General features: G+C 29.5%; 1 protein-coding gene across 1 annotated transcript in view; it reads left to right on the forward strand.

Moving 5' to 3' along the window:
* Positions 1-27,237, forward strand: part of LOC102809953 (neural cell adhesion molecule L1-like protein) — a 48,339-nt gene that overhangs the window by 5,331 nt on the left and 15,771 nt on the right. Inside the window, exons 2-3 of the mRNA XM_085499072.1 lie at positions 9,453-9,806; positions 11,444-11,707. Of these exons, the coding sequence (XP_085355198.1) occupies positions 9,453-9,806; positions 11,444-11,707 (618 nt within the window). The remainder of the gene's footprint in view (positions 1-9,452; positions 9,807-11,443; positions 11,708-27,237) is intronic.

Consider the following 27,237-nt stretch of genomic DNA (forward strand, 5'->3'; position numbering starts at 1 on the left):
TGCTCTGTAGTTTAAGCGTCTAGTTGTATAACTTACAACCAGTAATATTTTATTTGGACTGTGAAATAATCAAAACTACACTGGTAAAGAAAAATGGCTTATGAAAAGCGGATAGGAATTGTGACCCGAGGACCTAAACACATTGACAGAACAGAGACAAAATATCCGTGTCCAAGTCAGTCCAAGTGTCATGTGACTAGAGTATTAATCTCATGAGACGACGTTCATAACAGTATTGATAAACAACAACAGTAATAATAATAATAATAATAATAATAATAATAATAATAATTCTAGTTTCCAAGTAATACATTTAAGTTGATGTGATTAGCTAGACATTGCGGTTGTGGATTTATGTAATGAAGGGATTCGTCTCGTCGCGCTGAAGGAAACACTACTCTCATTGAGTGTAGACAACAAACAATCATAGGAAATCAGCCGCCACCATAAGTCAATATCTACTTTGTTTGATTTTAATTAATAACAAAGTATTGGTTATGCACACTTCAATAGAACTAAGAACTATAAGTGAAAAATGGCATCGCAACGACTGAATATCTTGTCGAATTGTTCAGTCAGTTAAAGAATTAACAAGAACAGTCAATACATATTTCGAAGCTATTGAATACAATTTCGTATCTAAGCTCCATGATGTTTGCATTAATGAATTACAATAAGTTGACATGTAACAACGTAAACCTGTCAAGTTAAGAGATCAATCTACAGTTGTTATCACACATAAACCAAAAGCCACAGCAAAATAACAACCTAAATTGAATACGAGTGAAATTACAATTTTAAACCGCTATACAGGAAATGTTGCCGAGACGAGCAATCACCATCGAACAATGAACAAACCAACGACAAGTCTTAGTCGCAGGCGAACGCGTCAGTGCTTATGGTGTGAGAATACCGCCAAAATTAGCTTGGTGTCATTATTTGAACATTGTTTAGTTGTTTGGTCTTTATTTGGAAACTTGTTTGGTTATTATTTGGTCGTTATTCGGTTATTTGGTCTTTATTTAAACATTAATTTGTGCTTATTCCATTATTGTGTTATTACTGCAGCATCCTATTGCTATTGTTTCATTATTTCAACTTTATTTCTTAATTATTTCATTATTGTGTAATTGCTACAATATTATTTTGTCATTGTTCATTCTATTACATTCAATTGTCATAAGATTCGGTTATTGTCACGTCCAAATGTCTTGACATTCGGTTCGCTTGACTTGCGATTACCTCAACATTCGGTTCGCTTGACTTGCGATTACCTCAACATTCGATTACCTGACCCCGCTATACATAATATTCAATCCATAGTCCCGGGCCGCCTCCGATAAAGCGTTGCTCATGATGGCAATGTAGCCTTTGTAAAAGTTAGTGGGAATTTCTGAATGATGACCGTTTCATCAACATCCAGGGAACTGACTGAGGTCGTCAGAGCCTGTCGTAACGAAATATCAAATGCCGCAAAACTTGTTGCTGACACGACGCGCTCCTAGCGAAATTCGCGAGAAATGATCCGACTTTATCATTATATGATGACCAGAATGTGCTAAGAGCTAATCACAAGACTCGTTACCGTGTCGCGAACTCGCGAAATTTGAAAGAGCTGGCTGGAGCCTTTATCCCTTGTCTATTTATACACTAGATACCAGCCGATCACGCCCCCCTCCCCTCGCTCATAGGTACCGCATACAGTATATTATAGTTCCTGGGCTCCCTGTGGTCTAAGCAGTGAAAAGTGAAATTAACAATTCTTTTCTGAGGGGAGGCAAGGGGGTAGCTGGTACGGTTTTACGGGAAATAAAAAGGGCTTTTCACAATTTACGAAGAAAAAAAGACGTTTTTACAGTTTACGGTGTTAACAAATGGAACATTGAATGGTCCGAAGAGCTCTCCGACTCAAATTCTCCACCATTGCTGCGCCGTGTGAAGAGACGCATGCGCATATTACCCTCGTAATGCTCTTCATTCGGTTAGAGGGCCTTTTACGTCTTGACATTCAATTTTGTAGTGAATTGTGTCATCTAGTCGTTTTACAGTTTCTAAAATGTAATTTCCCTGGATTATTCTTTACGATTTTTTTTATTTGGATGTGAATTTTTGTACGTACGAGAAAAATGAGACATTTTTACAGTGTACGAAAAAAATATTTGATTGATTACGTTGTACGTGTAGCCTGTGATTACAGAATTACGGAATTTATTTTTTCCATTTACGTTGTACGAACAAAAAAATATTGCAATTACGTTGAACGAAATTAACCCTTGCCCCCCCCCCCCCATCTTTTCTGGTGACGAGGCAGCTTGTTAGAACTGGCACCGGCATTACTAATGTATTACAATCATGCAGGACTGTGTTACACTCAGATGCAGCCAATGGAGCTGTTCATCGGAAAAGCTGATCCAAGGGGATTTTTGTTGAGTGCAGGGGATTTTTTTTATTTTTTGTAGGGGGCGGGAAATATCAGTCCCCTCCCCAGTGGGCAGGGCAGATTTCTTAAAAAAAATGGAAGAACAGGGGAACTTTTTTTTAGTGGATAGGGTACTTACAGCCAAAACAAGGTCAGCTTTAACGTTCAGTTGCGAGACATAATAAAAAAAACGCAGCCAGCGATACATTTCGAAAATAAAAATACAAAATAAACTCAATCAGAGGCGTCGACCACGCGCGTTGGAAATAAATATTACACATTGTGACACAGTCTCACCAGCCTCTTTCACTCAGGCAATATAATTATGCCATTTCCCAACGCACTTATATTTAATACCTTGACAAAAACACAACAAGAAAAAATGCAAATCAGGCTTGTAATTACTAGTAACTCAACTCGAACGCAATATTCATCACTGTAAAAGTGGATAAATTCGAACCAGCCAGCTCATGACCGGAGACGTCCAGTCGTCTTCGTTGAAAACCAATTCACCATAATCGTGGTGGTGAACTGTTTAGCTGATTTTTCAAAAGATCTTATGGATATTCAATTCATATTCATCCCAACTTATTTGAATATATTCTTTCGGGAATTTGAGACATTGTTCAAACGACCCTGTACAGGTTTATGTCTGATGTCAACTAATAATACGCAATTATCCTGGCAGTACTAGAAATTATTGCAGATACTAATCATGTTTTGTAAGCTGGGAAGTTGGATACTTTAACGTGTAGTCCCCGGCGTGTAGTAGACGAGAATAATCTTACTGTCACATGTTTTCGTCTTAACCTTGTCTTTTCGTTTTAACCGCCACAGTCTGCTTCATTGAATGTTTAGTTTGATAAATGATGAACATATATTCATTGTGAAACTGTTGCTTTCAAGTTGTGTTAATACAAATATGATTTAAACTTGTCCCTTCCGTTGCCAACGTATTCAATATATGGAAATAGCATATGTGTGTGCGTTTGCGTGAGTGATTGGGGGAAATAACAGCGAAAATTATTTCCAGCTAAAATAAAGTATTTTACTGTATATCAATTAGTCTTTGCGATCCCGAAATAAGATACTAGTAGTTGACCCTAAAGTACTCCTAACCTTAAGTCATAACATCTCAGACTACTATAGTAACATTGTTTTGCATGCATTTGTTTTTATTTCATTCAAAAGATTTAAGGACACGGAAAAAACACGCAGAAATATTTTTTCCTTGTTTATACTCCACACAAAGAGTAATTTGTCAGTCGTGGCGAGTATGTGTGACAGTTTATTACTTCTGTGTGAATATAATAAAATTATGTAATTTTTGGTACGGTATCACTCTTTTAGGAAGATAATGAAGGCTCTGAAAAGGACCGTTTAGTTTAGTTTCGTTAAAAAACGATATGAATTTACTCCAATCTATGACCCGCGTATGTGTATGTGTGTGTGTGGGGGGTCGATCTTCTTAGCAGTGAAACTGAAACGGGCACGTGAAAATTACAACTCAACCTCGAATTATTCTTCAATAGCATACATACACAGCGGCAGCGGTCGCACCACAAAGAAAATGATGGGGTCGTCGCCCCTCCAAAATCAAGCGGAAACCTTTTGTGTCAGCAAAATTTCCCCCTAATGCAGGAAATAGCGTTTTAGAGGGTCTAGATTTCAAAATTTTGCATGCCCCCGGACCCCTTAGAGGTTGTGAGCAGATCTCGCCCCTGATGTAAAATGTCGTGCCGCTCCATCTGAATTACAGATGCGAACTAAAACGCAAATGATCCAATACGAGTGCCAAAAACGTACAACGTTTTACGTTGCCATAGATCTCGTCGAGTAACAATTTTTAGGGCGGAGGCGTTCTCATTGACCTAATATAAATACGGTGTTTACTCCGATGTTCGAACAAATATTGGCCAAATTAATGCTCGGTGTGCTTACTAGTAATTTTTCCATAGGATTACATGCATAAAATGAAATACGGAGAAAACATATGGTTATGAAATGATGATTCTAAGAAGTATACTGTCAATAAATGTGATATGAATAAACACAAACATACATTACTATAAACCGTCAAAGGTTATGTATAAAGATCGATAAAACGAATGAATCCGGCCCATACATACTGATATTTCTGGAAATTACGTAAATACATTGTGTGGTGATACTGAGCAGCAAATGTTTATAACCACAGTTTCATCTATCGAGAACCTTGTGCAGCAAGCGAAATTTCACAGTTACAACTGCAACCCAGTTTATTTAGTCCATGGCGCAACTTATGAAAACCCGTTGCAATCGGGGCATGCATTTCGATAGAATTCAGCTCCCCGTCTACTAAATAGCAAGTTTCTAGTCAACTACAGAATTGGGTTTTGTCAACCGTCGGAATAAGCTACTTTGTCCAGTAATATATGGGGAGTTTGACGGAGGAGACATTCACAGCAATCGAATCAAAACAAAATTGAAACTGTGAAACTGCTTTGCGAGCGGAAGTCGACATTTACGAAAACCTCGAAGACAGCATAACTATGATTACTGCAGATGCGAGGCATGGCTGGCGAAAAACTGTCGTGACACTGACGTGATTGCTATTGGCAATAATACCCACAAATTCATTGCCAATGCAGTTGTTACCAACGAAGACATCCGATTTCGTAGCGCCATGAAATGAATGGCGCACTATAAATCAGCCGTACAAGTATATCGGCATCTTGACAATAACGGATTAAACGCAAAAAAATCACGTCCATAACAGAAATATGTCTGTCATTAAGTACCTGAGATAAGAGAGGCCGGGAATGAGAATCAGAATGATACATGGTTCAACTTTTACTAAAAAAAAGAACCGTTATGGCACTACCAAGTCCGCTGAAAGGCCGGTTATTGACCGTGTCAGTCGTGTCACGATCAACTGTGTAATAATTCCTCCTCACTTCAGTCATCGCATTTGGAGAAGTAATATTCTCTAACCATCAGGCTCTGACGACCTCAGTCAGTTCCCTGGATTGAATACTACATGTATAGCGGGGTCAGCTAATGTAGGTCAGGTAATCGAATGTTGAGGTAATCGCAAGTCAAGCGAACCAAATGTTGAGGTTATCGCAAGTCAAGCGAACCAAATGTTGAGGGAATTGCAAGTCAAGCGAACCAAATGTTGAGGGAATCGCAAGTCAAGCGAACCGAATGTTGAGGGAATCGCAAGTCAAGCGAACCAAATGTTGAGGGAATCGCAAGTCAAGCGAACCAAATGTTGAGGTAATCGCAAGTCAAGCGAACCAAATGTTGAGGGAATCGCAAGTCAAGCGAACCAAATGTTGAGGGAATCGCAAGTCAAGCGAACCGAATGTCAAGACATTTGGACGTGAAAATAACCGAATCTTATGACAATTGAATGTCAAGATAATGTCTAAATAACGACACAATTGTAACATTATGAAACAATGACAAAATAATATTGTAGCAATTACACAATAATGATATAATTAAGAAATAAAGTTGAAATAATGAAACAATAGCAATAGGATGCTGCAGTAATAACACAATAATGGAATAAGCGCAAATTAATGTTTAAATAAAGACCAAATAACCGAATAACGACCAAATAATAACCAAACAAGTTTCCAAATAAAGACCAAACAACTAAACAATGTTCAAATAATGACACCAAGCTAATTTTGGCAGTATTCTCACCCCATAAGTGCTCGGACGTTTGTCATTAGGCATATATATGAGTACTGTAGAATACTTTATTTTCACTTGGAATTTATTTTCGCTATTTTAGCTGAAGGGATGATTCAGTGAAAATAAAATCCAACGAATATACTTCTTTTCCTATATTTCACATTAAACTCATCAAAAATCAGTGAAAATAAATTCCATACAAAACGCTCAAAAAGCCTTTTCAGCAAAAATTAATTCCAGCGAAAATAAGGTATTCCACAGTACTACATCACACTTCACCGTAGTCAGTAGTAGCCCCAACCCCAACTGTTCATCGTCACAAACCTATGGCTATTTGCAATGTTCGTTTCATTATACAACTGTGCATATATTTGAATATTTTGTTGCCAATTGTTTTGAGATTGATTGGAAATGCTGAACTGTGTACACTGCTGACATGTAGTAATGTCGGGCGTATATTTGCGAATTATTCGTCGAATTCCAATTTTCACCCCGGGGTTGAATCATACAGTTTACACGATTGTGAGATTAAAGAATGGGCGGTCCTATATCTGGCACTGATACTGGATTCAACGATATCCCAAAAACTCTGGGGTGACTAGGAAATAGTCTACATTGTGTCACCTTCAGACGACGCCTACTCTAAGTGAGTCCACAGGCCCGTAGCCAGCACTTTTGAATAGGGGGTTCGAAAACAACAATTATACATTTGATGTGAAATGTGTGAATTTTATAATATTCAAAAAGTGTTTTTGAGTTCTGTTACAGACATTTTTATATTATCGGTTTTAAATTAAATGTTATTGGTAAGACAATTCACATAACATCTTTGAACTATTTTACCATTTTAGAGAAGGGGTCCTGAGCCATTCCTCAAACACATCCACACCATTGATCCACTACGGCAAAATGTTGTACACAAAAAAGAAAAGACTGTACTTATCTTAGCATTATTGTCTAAGTATTTTAAGGTAGAAGGCTACTTACGAGTTTTTTCGCTCTTCGCAGATGTTAGCGCCACATAAAAGTGACACGATTTCATGTCGAAATCTGTCTACAATTATTCAATTTAGTATTAGTCAATTTTGTATTATGTAATTTTATTTCTGTACAGGGCCTCAGCCTATCTTACAAAATGTTATGGGTAGAAAAGTGCATAGCACGTTTTAAACACAATGCAACATCCATGTAAATACATGGTACTAAGTTAAGCTGAATTCATATTCATCTCGTCGCTTGAAAACTTTTAAAAAATATAGAGCTATTTGATATAATGGTGTGACAGTTTGTGTAGCGACGAAGTAAGCCCAGACTGTCAGTATTTCCATAATTGCATAGGGTTATTGACAAAAGATCAGCCCTTAGATCATTATAAAATGGACATATAAAAACAAAGTAAATTTCATTTTCTACCATGCTAAATTCGAACGTATCACTGCAAAAACTAAAAAAATATTGATCTAACTGTATTTTTGTGTGTCTGCCTAATTCAGGTTATAATACTATTTTGATTTTTCCAAGAGTACACAGCCTGAATGATTGTGAAATTGAGGAATGCCACTATTTTTTTATTTGTTGAGTGACTATTCCTAACAAATTTGCAGTATCTCCAACTTGATTTTCAAACCAGACAATGCCGAAACCATATTTGAACAGGAGATTTTTATGTGGGTTTCCCAAGCAGGTTTGCCGGTCTTGTCTAATCGTTTAAGCATGATATAACATGTTTTAGGGTTTCAGTAATTTTAATCAATATGAGATACAACGCTTGAAATAACCACAGCACAATGGCAGCCTTCCACATTGTCTAACATCGCTATATTGTTTGTACAACTATTAATACGAAGTACCGGGTAGATATCTGCAAAATGTTATCTGTATCCTCTCGATTTCCGAATTTATGTACCCCCATATCGCTACCATAAGAAATAGTTGGCACAATGCTTGCATCAAACAAATTAAATGCACTAACCAATGGCATACTACCAAGTTTCTTACAGTATGTAAATATATTTGGTTCACTGTAAATCTGTTTTTAGAGGGTGGTAAAATAATATGCATATAGTGGCAGTTTAGAAGCGGTCTCAATAGACTTCAATGACTACAACTCCTTTTATGAACCCACTAAAAATATAGTAAATTTTCTGAGACATCAAAAAAAACGTGTAAAAAAATTATGTTTGCAATTTATGATTCATCGCATAGTTTCAGTGCTGAAGCAACACTGTGGGGGTAAATTGTTGGCTGCAAGAAGCTCTTCGACCTATACAACTCGTGATGATAAATCTTCGGTATTTTTTTTAATGATATGTTCAACCCGTAGCTGTACAAAATTATCCAATAACATAGGCTACACATACTAATACAATTAGTTGACTACATTTGGCTGATACACTTGGAACAAAACAGTATATATGCCATCATTACTTGAAGAATACAAAACTAATGAACCAAAATAGAAAAGTACAGTGTGGTGTTGTCGTGTGACGGTGTCAATCCCGTTCGATCTCCACACTTTACTAACTGAGCGAACATTAGCACAAGACAAACTGCCCTATTCAGGACCACCACATCATTCAGAGAGTGACTACCATTACATTATTGTTTCAATATTTAACATCAGGTGCTTGAACGCGATCTTCATTACACCATCGCGGAAAAAACGAATAAAAGATGCCTATTTATAACAACCTGTTTTGGTTGGCTGTTGTTGAGCTGAGACGGCATAACTTCACGATTGACATTTAAAGCTCGTTGCCACCTAAATGCTCATTACTATGCATTACTCATTACATTACTCTGATAGTTACATCACGGAGTCAAGTGATTTAAACAACGATAATTATTTTAATCAATGCTGTTTGTTTTATTATGTTCTAATCTACGATCATAAATCTATTCACTTCCAAAATTTAGGGGGTTCGACCGAACCCCCCCCCGAACCCCCCCCCCCAAACTACGGGCCTGGTCCATGCTTCTTGTCATCATGAAGCATAGGATAAATGTCTGTCAATTCATAAATCCAATTTCCGCTTGTGATTTTGTATCATGGTTATGCAGACGCCCATTTGTGTCAAGCTAACAAATAACTTCATTGAAATTCATAACATGTTTGATGTTTAGAAAAAACGGCCCGGGTTGATCATCCTGTTCGCTGTGCCCGTAAATGATACATATTGTGAAACGTGTCTCATATACTGTAAGATCAATTAGAATGTACCATCTAACACTGGACCATTTGTGTTTGTACATATTAAACATATTTTGGAAAAGAATAAGCCATTCAATTCACTACCTACCTACCTACCTACGTATGTTAATTTGATACATAATAATATCTTATTTTCAGTGATTGGACAGCGAGTGGAACCATTTGACAATAATATCACAATTCCCAATGGAAATGATGTTGACTTAGAGTGTGTAATAAGTGGTGTTGCTGACGATCAGTTTCTTTCATGGACCAGAAGTACTGAAACTGACAGTGGGGGTGTTACTTCTGATATTATTGCATTTAATGATCAACTTACTATTGATGGAAGTGACCCTAATGTACCCAATAGTCCTGCTAGATACCGTCTCATAAAAACTAGTACCAGGTACACTCTTGAAATTGACGATGCCAAAATGGAAGATGAAGGTAAATTCGAATGCAGCATCTCGAGAACAGATCAAAAGCAGGCAGTCTGGTTAACTGTAAAAAGTAAGTATTATAGTTGCATAGTGATTGGTACATTCAGAGAAATTAAACAAAATTGTCATATGATCATTACCCAAAATGTGAATATTAAATATTATTTGTAAATTATTGTTGGTGATATAATCTACTATTTATATTTTGATTAAATTTGTGACACGGGTGAGTAAGATTTATCATTAACTAAGTATGTTGTTTTCAATAATAATTATTAGTTTTCAATTACCAAATTATTCACTCGATGAAGCAATTAACACCTCTCATATGCATTGGCGCTGCTTATGTTCTTATTTACTATAACATTTACTACGTTCACGTTACGTGCCGACATTTTAATTCTTTGTTTTTGCAGAGAGATTACAGCAGCTGCGTTCACGTTAGTCGGGACCAACTTAGAACCGACTCGGCTCGTGTCAAAATCACGCCCTCATTCGTCGATCTGTTATTTGGCCCAGACATGGAAAACGATACTATATATTGATAATAATAATTGCTATATTGAAATTATATCCATTTGTTGTTATGGTATTTATTAGAAGTCATCGTAAACATGAACGGCAAAGAAGATTCTAAAAACAATTATTTAGTTCACGGCAATGTAGCATTGCAAGAATATACCCGTTGCAGCAACACATAAATATGCGTTGCTGATGACGATTTGCATTCATTTCATTCATTCCTTCATTCATTACTACAGCATCCGACCATATATATCTGCATTTCTCTTCATCGTCATGTCATAAGTATGAATCAGCAAATGTTCTCTCTAATTCACCACCGAGGACGTGATTTCGGCTCGTGCCGAGCGTTCAGGCAGCAAATTTCGACACGTGCTGAGTTTCGGTCCAGAGCATCTATCGGGACCGATACTAATGTATCATGAAATGGATGATGTGTTCTAAAAATCCGTTTTTAGTTCGCAAAATATCACAATTTAATGCATACATCAACTTAGAGTATTGATAATTACAGGTTCATATTAATTCTTATATTGTTGAAATAGTTTGATTATTGTTATCATATATATGAATAAGTACGTTATTAAACATTATTCGACATAATATTGCCCATATTTGAACATTGTTTCCCATCTGATATGAATCTGCATAAAACATGTAACTATGCACTTTAACACAGTAAGTAGTCTCGTGATTAAGCACCAGCCTGGGCTCTTTATTACTAGCCTTTGGAGTGAGCGTTCGAGCAGGGTTATGGGAAAAAACAACAAACGCTAATTTAGGGCGTGCGTGAACACCGGTACGCCAATAAACAAATATAACCTTCAAAAGTGGAAAACATCATTTATTATAGTAATTCAAAAAGGAAAAATTTGTTATGTTAAGTATTAAAATCGTACAAATTTCCAGGATTATTTTCGGACGCCTTTTTCCATTTTTGACACATTCACTTTGGCATAACATAAAGACTCGGACTTAAATCCTGCCCTGTAAAGTTGTACTACCCCATCCTATGTTAATCTTCTCAACATCGCACCAATCATACAGAGTTCTGTTGACATTGATAATATATGGCCCTACTGGAATTCTGAATAATTTATGGACAACTAAGTACCATATCGCCATGGTACGTTCATTACTGTTACAATAAATGAAAAAAAAATGTAATCAATACTTTTTATCTAGCTTCCCCAGAGATCAACGCCATCACTGACGATTTCTTTGCTCATGAAAATAAGACATACGAATTGAAGTGTACAGCTATTGGAAGTCCTAAACCAAGCATTGTCTGGTCCAGACCAGGAGACATGTTACCGAGTGGTGAATATTTATCACATGGTAGTATATTGGAATTAGTGAATATGAGCAGTTCACATCGAGGTGTTTATCAATGTGCTGCCAGTAACACTGAGGGCAGTGTTCAAGCGACTGTAGAAATCACAATGGACTGTGAGTATAACACTTTATTTAAACATTCTTTTTTTTGAGCTGTGTATAATATAATAATTTCAAAATATAATTTCAAGACGAAATTCGCCATGTTTTTTGACATACTTTCACCGAATAGGATTTTAACGGGCAAATAACATATACAACCACAAACCATTGAGCAAAAGACGCATTTACAAGTCCAAAAACACATACAAAAATAAGTGGCAAAAAAATAAATAACCATCCAAACACAAAACAAGCAACTCAGGTACACATTTCACTTCAACTTAAAGTTGATAAACGAAAGATATATGGATTCCATAGTACTACTATATCATACATTCAACACATGACATTATACTACAACATGACATTGATTCATCACATGGCATTATACTATAACATAATATTCATTCATCACATGGCATTATACTATAACATAATATTCATTCATCACATGGCATTATACTATAACATAATATTCATTCATTGCATATCATTATACTATAACATAATATTCATTCGTCACATGGCATTATACTACAACATAATATTCATTCATTACATGGCGTATTATAACATAATATTCATTCATCACATGGCATTATACTATAAAATAATATTCATTCATTGCATATCATTATACTATAACATAATATTCATTCATCACATGGCATTATACTATAACATAATATTCATTCATTGCATATCATTATACTATAACATAATATCCATTCATTACATGGCATTATACTATAACATAATATTCATTCATCACATGGCATTATACTATAACATAATATTCATTCATTACATGGCATTATACTATAACATAATATTCATTCATTGCATATCATTATACTATAACATAATATTCATTCGTCACATGGTGTATTATAACATAATATTCATTCGTCACATGGCATTATACTATAACATAATATTCATTCATCACATGGCATTATACTATAACATAATATTCATTCATCACATGGCATTATACTATAACATAATATTCATTCATTGCATATCATTATACTATAACATAATATTCATTCGTCACATGGCATTATACTATAACATAATATTCATTCATTGCATATCATTATACTATAACATAATATTCATTCATTACATGGCATTATACTATAACATAATATTCATTCATCACATGGCATTATACTATAACATAATATTCATTCATTGCATATCATTATACTATAACATAATATTCATTCGTCACATGGCATTATACTATAACATAATATTCATTCATCACATGGCATTATACTATAACATAATATTCATTCATTACATGGCATTATACTATAACATAATATTCATTCATCACATGGCATTATACTATAACATAATATTCTTTCATCACATGGCATTATACTATAACATAATATTCATTCATTGCATATCATTATACTATAACATAATATTCATTCATCACATGGCATTATACTATAACATAATATTCATTCATCACATGGCATTATACTATAACATAATATTCATTCATCACATGGCGTATTATAACATAATATTCATTCATTACATGGCATTATACTATAACATAATATTCATTCATCACATGGCATTATACTATAACATAATATTCATTCATCACATGGCGTATTATAACATAATATTCATTCATTACATGGCATTATACTATAACATAATATTCATTCATTGCATATCATTATACTATAACATAATATTCATTCGTCACATGGCATTATACTATAACATAATATTCATTCATCACATGGCATTATACTATAACATAATATTCATTCATTACATGGCATTATACTATAACATAATATTCATTCATCACATGGCATTATACTATAACATAATATTCATTCATCACATGGCATTATACTATAACATAATATTCATTCATTGCATATCATTATACTATAACATAATATTCATTCGTCACATGGCATTATACTATAACATAATATTCATTCATCACATGGCATTATACTATAACATAATATTCATTCATCACATGGCGTACTATAACATAATATTCATTCATCACATGGCATTATACTATAACATAATATTCATTCATTGCATATCATTATACTATAACATAATATTCATTCATTACATGGCATTATACTATAACATAATATTCATTCATCACATGGCATTATACTATAACATAATATTCATTCATTGCATATCATTATACTATAACATAATATTCATTCGTCACATGGCATTATACTATAACATAATATTCATTCATCACATGGCATTATACTATAACATAATATTCATTCATTACATGGCATTATACTATAACATAATATTCATTCATCACATGGCATTATACTATAACATAATATTCATTCATCACATGGCATTATACTATAACATAATATTCATTCATCACATGGCATTATACTATAACATAATATTCATTCATCACATGGCATTATACTATAACATAATATTCATTCATTGCATATCATTATACTATAACATAATATTCATTCATCACATGGCATTATACTATAACATAATATTCATTCATTACATGGCATTATACTATAACATAATATTCATTCATCACATGGCATTATACTATAACATAATATTCATTCATCACATGGCATTATACTATAACATAATATTCATTCGTCACATGGCATTATACTACAACATAATATTCATTCATTGCATATCATTATACTATAACATAATATTCATTCATCACATGGCATTATACTATAACATAATATTCATTCATCACATGGCATTATACTATAACATAATATTCATTCATTGCATATCATTATACTATAACATAATATTCATTCATCACATGGCATTATATTATAACATAATATTCATTCATCACATGGCATTATGCTATAACATAATATTCATTCATCACATGGCATTATACTATAACATAATATTCATTCGTCACATGGCATTATACTATAACATAATATTCATTCATTGCATATCATTATACTATAACATAATATTCATTCATTACATGGCATTATACTATAACATAATATTCATTCATCACATGGCATTATACTATAACATAATATTCATTCATTGCATATCATTATACTATAACATAATATTCATTCATCACATGGCATTATACTATAACATAATATTCATTCATCACATGGCATTATACTATAACATAATATTCATTCATTGCATATCATTATACTATAACATAATATTCATTCGTCACATGGCATTATACTACAACATAATATTCATTCATTACATGGCGTATTATAACATAATATTCATTCGTCACATGGCATTATACTATAACATAATATTCATTCATTGCATATCATTATACTATAACATAATATTCATTCGTCACATGGCATTATACTATAACATAATATTCATTCATCACATGGCATTATACTATAACATAATATTCATTCATTACATGGCATTATACTATAACATAATATTCATTCATCACATGGCATTATACTATAACATAATATTCATTCATCACATGGCATTATACTATAACATAATATTCATTCATTGCATATCATTATACTATAACATAATATTCATTCGTCACATGGCATTATACTATAACATAATATTCATTCATCACATGGCATTATACTATAACATAATATTCATTCATCACATGGCATTATACTATAACATAATATTCATTCATTGCATATCATTATACTATAACATAATATTCATTCGTCACATGGCATTATACTACAACATAATATTCATTCATTACATGGCGTATTATAACATAATATTCATTCGTCACATGGCATTATACTATAACATAATATTCATTCATTGCATATCATTATACTATAACATAATATTCATTCGTCACATGGCATTATACTATAACATAATATTCATTCATCACATGGCATTATACTATAACATAATATTCATTCATTACATGGCATTATACTATAACATAATATTCATTCATCACATGGCATTATACTATAACATAATATTCATTCATCACATGGCATTATACTATAACATAATATTCATTCATTGCATATCATTATACTATAACATAATATTCATTCATCACATGGCATTATATTATAACATAATATTCATTCATCACATGGCATTATACTATAACATAATATTCATTCATCACATGGCATTATACTACAACATAATATTCATTCATTGCATATCATTATACTATAACATAATATTCATTCATCACATGGCATTATACTACAACATAATATTCATTCATTGCATATCATTATACTATAACATAATATTCATTCATCACATGGCATTATACTATAACATAATATTCATTCATCACATGGCATTATACTATAACATAATATTCATTCATTGCATATCATTATACTATAACATAATATTCATTCATCACATGGCATTATACTATAACATAATATTCATTCATTGCATATCATTATACTATAACATAATATTCATTCATTACATGGCGTATTATAACATAATATTCATTCATCACATGGCATTATACTATAACATAATATTCATTCATTGCATATCATTATACTATAACATAATATTCATTCATCACATGGCATTATATTATAACATAATATTCATTCATCACATGGCATTATACTATAACAAAATATTCATTCATTACATGGCGTATTATAACATAATATTCATTCATCACATGGCATTATACTATAACATAATATTCATTCATTGCATATCATTATACTATAACATAATATTCATTCATCACATGGCATTATACTATAACATAATATTCATTCATTGCATATCATTATACTATAACATAATATCCATTCATTACATGGCATTATACTATTACATAATATTCATTCCTCACATGGCATTATACTACAACATAATATTCATTCAATACATGGCATTATACTATAACATAATATTCATTCATTACATGGCATTATACTACAACATAATATTCATTCATTACATGGCATTATACTATAACATAATATTCATTCATTGCATATCATTATACTATAACATGACATTGATTCATCACATGGCATTATACTATAACATAATATTCATTCATTACATGGCATTATACTATAACATAATATTCATTCATTGCATATCATTATACTATAACATAATATTCATTCGTCACATGGTGTATTATAACATAATATCCATTCATTACATGGCATTATACTATTACATAATATTCATTCCTCACATGGCATTATACTACAACATAATATTCATTCAATACATGGCATTATACTATAACATAATATTCATTCATTACATGGCATTATACTACAACATAATATTCATTCATTACATGGCATTATATTATAACATAATATTCATTCATTGCATATCATTATACTATAACATAATATTCATTCATCACATGGCATTATACTATAACATAATATTCATTCATTGCATATCAGTATACTATAACATAATATCCATTCATTACATGGCATTATACTATAACATAATATTCATTCGTCACATGGCATTATACTACAACATAATATTCATTCAATACATGGCATTATACTATAACATAATATTCATTCAATACATGGCATTATACTACAACATAATATTCATTCATTACATGGCATTATACTATAACATAATATTCATTCGTCACATGGCGTATTATAACATAATATTCATTCATTACATATCATTATACTATAACATAATATTCATTCGTCACATGGCGTATTATAACATAATATTCATTCATCACATGGCATTATACTATAACATAATATTCATTCATTGCATATCATTATACTATAACATAATATCCATTCATTACATGGCATTATACTATAACATAATATTCATTCATTGCATATCATTATACTATAACATAATATCCATTCATCACATGGCATTATACTATAACATAATATTCATTCATTACATGGCATTATACTATAACATAATATTCATTCATTGCATATCATTATACTATAACATAATATTCATTCGTCACATGGTGTATTATAACATAATATTCATTCATCACATGGCATTATACTATAACATAATATTCATTCATTGCATATCATTATACTATAACATAATATTCATTCATCACATGGCATTATACTATAACATAATATTCATTCATTGCATATCATTATACTATAGCATAATATTCATTCGTCACATGGCGTATTATAACATAATATTCATTCATCACATGGCATTATACTATAACATAATATTCATTCATTGCATATCATTATACTATAACATAATATTCATTCGTCACATGGCATTATACTATAACATAATATTCATTCATCACATGGCATTATACTATAACATAATATTCATTCATCACATGGCATTATACTATAACATAATATTCATTCATTGCATATCATTATACTATAACATAATATTCATTCATTACATGGCATTATACTGTAACATAATATTCATTCATTACATGGCATTATACTATAACATAATATTCATTCATCACATGGCATTATACTATAACATAATATTCATTCATTGCATATCATTATACTACAACATAATATTCATTTATTACATGGCATTATACTGTAACATAATATTCATTCGTCACATGGCATTATACTATAACATAATATTCATTCATTGCATATCATTATACTATAACATAATATTCATTCGTCACATGGCATTATACTATAACATAATATTCATTCATCACATGGCATTATACTATAACATAATATTCATTCATTACATGGCATTATACTATAACATAATATTCATTCATCACATGGCATTATACTATAACATAATATTCATTCATTGCATATCATTATACTATAACATAATATTCATTCATCACATGGCATTATACTATAACATAATATTCATTCATTGCATATCATTATACTATAACATAATATTCATTCATCACATGGCATTATATTATAACATAATATTCATTCATCACATGGCATTATACTATAACATAATATTCATTCATCACATGGCATTATACTACAACATAATATTCATTCATTGCATATCATTATACTATAACATAATATTCATTCATCACATGGCATTATACTATAACATAATATTCATTCATCACATGGCATTATACTATAACATAATATTCATTCATTGCATATCATTATACTATAACATAATATTCATTCATCACATGGCATTATACTATAACATAATATTCATTCATCACATGGCATTATACTATAACATAATATTCATTCATCACATGGCATTATACTATAACATAATATTCATTCATTGCATATCATTATACTATAACATAATATTCATTCGTCACATGGCATTATACTACAACATAATATTCATTCATTACATGGCGTATTATAACATAATGTTCATTCGTCACATGGCATTATACTATAACATAATATTCATTCATTGCATATCATTATACTATAACATAATATTCATTCGTCACATGGCATTATACTATAACATAATATTCATTCATCACATGGCATTATACTATAACATAATATTCATTCATTACATGGCATTATACTATAACATAATATTCATTCATCACATGGCATTATACTATAACATAATATTCATTCATCACATGGCATTATATTATAACATAATATTCATTCATCACATGGCATTATACTATAACATAATATTCATTCATCACATGGCATTATACTACAACATAATATTCATTCATTGCATATCATTATACTATAACATAATATTCATTCATCACATGGCATTATACTATAACATAATATTCATTCATTGCATATCATTATACTATAACATAATATTCATTCATCACATGGCATTATATTATAACATAATATTCATTCATCACATGGCATTATACTATAACATAATATTCATTCATTGCATGGCGTATTATAACATAATATTCATTCATCACATGGCATTATACTATAACATAATATTCATTCATTGCATATCATTATACTATAACATAATATTCATTCATCACATGGCATTATACTATAACATAATATTCATTCATTACATGGCATTATATTATAACATAATATTCATTCATCACATGGCATTATACTATAACATAATATTCATTCATCACATGGCGTATTATAACATAATATTCATTCATCACATGGCATTATACTATAACATAATATTCATTCATTGCATATCATTATACTATAACATAATATTCATTCATCACATGGCATTATACTATAACATAATATTCATTCATTGCATATCATTATACTATAACATAATATCCATTCATTACATGGCATTATACTATTACATAATATTCATTCCTCACATGGCATTATACTACAACATAATATTCATTCAATACATGGCATTATACTATAACATAATATTCATTCATTACATGGCATTATACTACAACATAATATTCATTCATTACATGGCATTATACTATAACATAATATTCATTCATTGCATATCATTATACTATAACATGACATTGATTCATCACATGGCATTATACTATAACATAATATTCATTCATTACATGGCATTATACTATAACATAATATTCATTCATTGCATATCATTATACTATAACATAATATTCATTCGTCACATGGTGTATTATAACATAATATCCATTCATTACATGGCATTATACTATTACATAATATTCATTCCTCACATGGCATTATACTACAACATAATATTCATTCAATACATGGCATTATACTATAACATAATATTCATTCATTACATGGCATTATACTACAACATAATATTCATTCATTACATGGCATTATATTATAACATAATATTCATTCATTGCATATCATTATACTATAACATAATATTCATTCATCACATGGCATTATACTATAACATAATATTCATTCATTGCATATCAGTATACTATAACATAATATCCATTCATTACATGGCATTATACTATAACATAATATTCATTCGTCACATGGCATTATACTACAACATAATATTCATTCAATACATGGCATTATACTATAACATAATATTCATTCAATACATGGCATTATACTACAACATAATATTCATTCATTACATGGCATTATACTATAACATAATATTCATTCGTCACATGGCGTATTATAACATAATATTCATTCATTACATATCATTATACTATAACATAATATTCATTCGTCACATGGCGTATTATAACATAATATTCATTCATCACATGGCATTATACTATAACATAATATTCATTCATTGCATATCATTATACTATAACATAATATCCATTCATTACATGGCATTATACTATAACATAATATTCATTCATTGCATATCATTATACTATAACATAATATCCATTCATCACATGGCATTATACTATAACATAATATTCATTCATTACATGGCATTATACTATAACATAATATTCATTCATTGCATATCATTATACTATAACATAATATTCATTCGTCACATGGTGTATTATAACATAATATTCATTCATCACATGGCATTATACTATAACATAATATTCATTCATTGCATATCATTATACTATAACATAATATTCATTCATCACATGGCATTATACTATAACATAATATTCATTCATTGCATATCATTATACTATAGCATAATATTCATTCGTCACATGGCGTATTATAACATAATATTCATTCATCACATGGCATTATACTATAACATAATATTCATTCATTGCATATCATTATACTATAACATAATATTCATTCGTCACATGGCATTATACTATAACATAATATTCATTCATCACATGGCATTATACTATAACATAATATTCATTCATTACATGGCATTATACTATAACATAATATTCATTCATCACATGGCATTATACTATAACATAATATTCATTCATCACATGGCATTATACTATAACATAATATTCATTCATCACATGGCATTATACTATAACATAATATTCATTCATCACATGGCATTATACTATAACATAATATTCATTCATTGCATATCATTATACTATAACATAATATTCATTCATCACATGGCATTATACTATAACATAATATTCATTCATTACATGGCATTATACTATAACATAATATTCATTCATCACATGGCATTATACTATAACATAATATTCATTCATCACATGGCATTATACTATAACATAATATTCATTCGTCACATGGCATTATACTACAACATAATATTCATTCATTGCATATCATTATACTATAACATAATATTCATTCATCACATGGCATTATACTATAACATAATATTCATTCATCACATGGCATTATACTATAACATAATATTCATTCATTGCATATCATTATACTATAACATAATATTCATTCATCACATGGCATTATATTATAACATAATATTCATTCATCACATGGCATTATACTATAACATAATATTCATTCATCACATGGCATTATACTATAACATAATATTCATTCGTCACATGGCATTATACTATAACATAATATTCATTCATTGCATATCATTATACTATAACATAATATTCATTCATTACATGGCATTATACTATAACATAATATTCATTCATCACATGGCATTATACTATAACATAATATTCATTCATTGCATATCATTATACTATAACATAATATTCATTCATCACATGGCATTATACTATAACATAATATTCATTCATCACATGGCATTATACTATAACATAATATTCATTCATTGCATATCATTATACTATAACATAATATTCATTCGTCACATGGCATTATACTACAACATAATATTCATTCATTACATGGCGTATTATAACATAATATTCATTCGTCACATGGCATTATACTATAACATAATATTCATTCATTGCATATCATTATACTATAACATAATATTCATTCGTCACATGGCATTATACTATAACATAATATTCATTCATCACATGGCATTATACTATAACATAATATTCATTCATTACATGGCATTATACTATAACATAATATTCATTCATCACATGGCATTATACTATAACATAATATTCATTCATCACATGGCATTATACTATAACATAATATTCATTCATTGCATATCATTATACTATAACATAATATTCATTCGTCACATGGCATTATACTATAACATAATATTCATTCATCACATGGCATTATACTATAACATAATATTCATTCATCACATGGCATTATACTATAACATAATATTCATTCATTGCATATCATTATACTATAACATAATATTCATTCGTCACATGGCATTATACTACAACATAATATTCATTCATTACATGGCGTATTATAACATAATATTCATTCGTCACATGGCATTATACTATAACATAATATTCATTCATTGCATATCATTATACTATAACATAATATTCATTCGTCACATGGCATTATACTATAACATAATATTCATTCATCACATGGCATTATACTATAACATAATATTCATTCATTACATGGCATTATACTATAACATAATATTCATTCATCACATGGCATTATACTATAACATAATATTCATTCATCACATGGCATTATACTATAACATAATATTCATTCATTGCATATCATTATACTATAACATAATATTCATTCATCACATGGCATTATATTATAACATAATATTCATTCATCACATGGCATTATACTATAACATAATATTCATTCATCACATGGCATTATACTACAACATAATATTCATTCATTGCATATCATTATACTATAACATAATATTCATTCATCACATGGCATTATACTACAACATAATATTCATTCATTGCATATCATTATACTATAACATAATATTCATTCATCACATGGCATTATACTATAACATAATATTCATTCATCACATGGCATTATACTATAACATAATATTCATTCATTGCATATCATTATACTATAACATAATATTCATTCATCACATGGCATTATACTATAACATAATATTCATTCATTGCATATCATTATACTATAACATAATATTCATTCATTACATGGCGTATTATAACATAATATTCATTCATCACATGGCATTATACTATAACATAATATTCATTCATTGCATATCATTATACTATAACATAATATTCATTCATCACATGGCATTATATTATAACATAATATTCATTCATCACATGGCATTATACTATAACAAAATATTCATTCATTACATGGCGTATTATAACATAATATTCATTCATCACATGGCATTATACTATAACATAATATTCATTCATTGCATATCATTATACTATAACATAATATTCATTCATCACATGGCATTATACTATAACATAATATTCATTCATTGCATATCATTATACTATAACATAATATCCATTCATTACATGGCATTATACTATTACATAATATTCATTCCTCACATGGCATTATACTACAACATAATATTCATTCAATACATGGCATTATACTATAACATAATATTCATTCATTACATGGCATTATACTTCAACATAATATTCATTCATTACATGGCATTATACTATAACATAATATTCATTCATTGCATATCATTATACTATAACATGACATTGATTCATCACATGGCATTATACTATAACATAATATTCATTCATTACATGGCATTATACTATAACATAATATTCATTCATTGCATATCATTATACTATAACATAATATTCATTCGTCACATGGTGTATTATAACATAATATCCATTCATTACATGGCATTATACTATTACATAATATTCATTCCTCACATGGCATTATACTACAACATAATATTCATTCAATACATGGCATTATACTATAACATAATATTCATTCATTACATGGCATTATACTACAACATAATATTCATTCATTACATGGCATTATATTATAACATAATATTCATTCATTGCATATCATTATACTATAACATAATATTCATTCATCACATGGCATTATACTATAACATAATATTCATTCATTGCATATCAGTATACTATAACATAATATCCATTCATTACATGGCATTATACTATAACATAATATTCATTCGTCACATGGCATTATACTACAACATAATATTCATTCAATACATGGCATTATACTATAACATAATATTCATTCAATACATGGCATTATACTACAACATAATATTCATTCATTACATGGCATTATACTATAACATAATATTCATTCGTCACATGGCGTATTATAACATAATATTCATTCATTACATATCATTATACTATAACATAATATTCATTCGTCACATGGCGTATTATAACATAATATTCATTCATCACATGGCATTATACTATAACATAATATTCATTCATTGCATATCATTATACTATAACATAATATCCATTCATTACATGGCATTATACTATAACATAATATTCATTCATTGCATATCATTATACTATAACATAATATCCATTCATCACATGGCATTATACTATAACATAATATTCATTCATTACATGGCATTATACTATAACATAATATTCATTCATTGCATATCATTATACTATAACATAATATTCATTCGTCACATGGTGTATTATAACATAATATTCATTCATCACATGGCATTATACTATAACATAATATTCATTCATTGCATATCATTATACTATAACATAATATTCATTCATCACATGGCATTATACTATAACATAATATTCATTCATTGCATATCATTATACTATAGCATAATATTCATTCGTCACATGGCGTATTATAACATAATATTCATTCATCACATGGCATTATACTATAACATAATATTCATTCATTGCATATCATTATACTATAACATAATATTCATTCGTCACATGGCATTATACTATAACATAATATTCATTCATCACATGGCATTATACTATAACATAATATTCATTCATCACATGGCATTATACTATAACATAATATTCATTCATTGCATATCATTATACTATAACATAATATTCATTCATTACATGGCATTATACTGTAACATAATATTCATTCATTACATGGCATTATACTATAACATAATATTCATTCATCACATGGCATTATACTATAACATAATATTCATTCATTGCATATCATTATACTACAACATAATATTCATTTATTACATGGCATTATACTGTAACATAATATTCATTCGTCACATGGCATTATACTATAACATAATATTCATTCATTGCATATCATTATACTATAACATAATATTCATTCGTCACATGGCATTATACTATAACATAATATTCATTCATCACATGGCATTATACTATAACATAATATTCATTCATTACATGGCATTATACTATAACATAATATTCATTCATCACATGGCATTATACTATAACATAATATTCATTCATTGCATATCATTATACTATAACATAATATTCATTCATCACATGGCATTATACTATAACATAATATTCATTCATTGCATATCATTATACTATAACATAATATTCATTCATCACATGGCATTATATTATAACATAATATTCATTCATCACATGGCATTATACTATAACATAATATTCATTCATCACATGGCATTATACTACAACATAATATTCATTCATTGCATATCATTATACTATAACATAATATTCATTCATCACATGGCATTATACTATAACATAATATTCATTCATCACATGGCATTATACTATAACATAATATTCATTCATTGCATATCATTATACTATAACATAATATTCATTCATCACATGGCATTATACTATAACATAATATTCATTCATCACATGGCATTATACTATAACATAATATTCATTCATCACATGGCATTATACTATAACATAATATTCATTCATTGCATATCATTATACTATAACATAATATTCATTCGTCACATGGCATTATACTACAACATAATATTCATTCATTACATGGCGTATTATAACATAATGTTCATTCGTCACATGGCATTATACTATAACATAATATTCATTCATTGCATATCATTATACTATAACATAATATTCATTCGTCACATGGCATTATACTATAACATAATATTCATTCATCACATGGCATTATACTATAACATAATATTCATTCATTACATGGCATTATACTATAACATAATATTCATTCATCACATGGCATTATACTATAACATAATATTCATTCATCACATGGCATTATATTATAACATAATATTCATTCATCACATGGCATTATACTATAACATAATATTCATTCATCACATGGCATTATACTACAACATAATATTCATTCATTGCATATCATTATACTATAACATAATATTCATTCATCACATGGCATTATACTATAACATAATATTCATTCATTGCATATCATTATACTATAACATAATATTCATTCATCACATGGCATTATATTATAACATAATATTCATTCATCACATGGCATTATACTATAACATAATATTCATTCATTGCATGGCGTATTATAACATAATATTCATTCATCACATGGCATTATACTATAACATAATATTCATTCATT

This window comes from Saccoglossus kowalevskii, chromosome 5 (genome assembly GCF_978046115.1).
Source record: "Saccoglossus kowalevskii chromosome 5, keSacKowa6.1, whole genome shotgun sequence".
Taxonomy (NCBI): domain Eukaryota; kingdom Metazoa; phylum Hemichordata; class Enteropneusta; family Harrimaniidae; genus Saccoglossus; species Saccoglossus kowalevskii.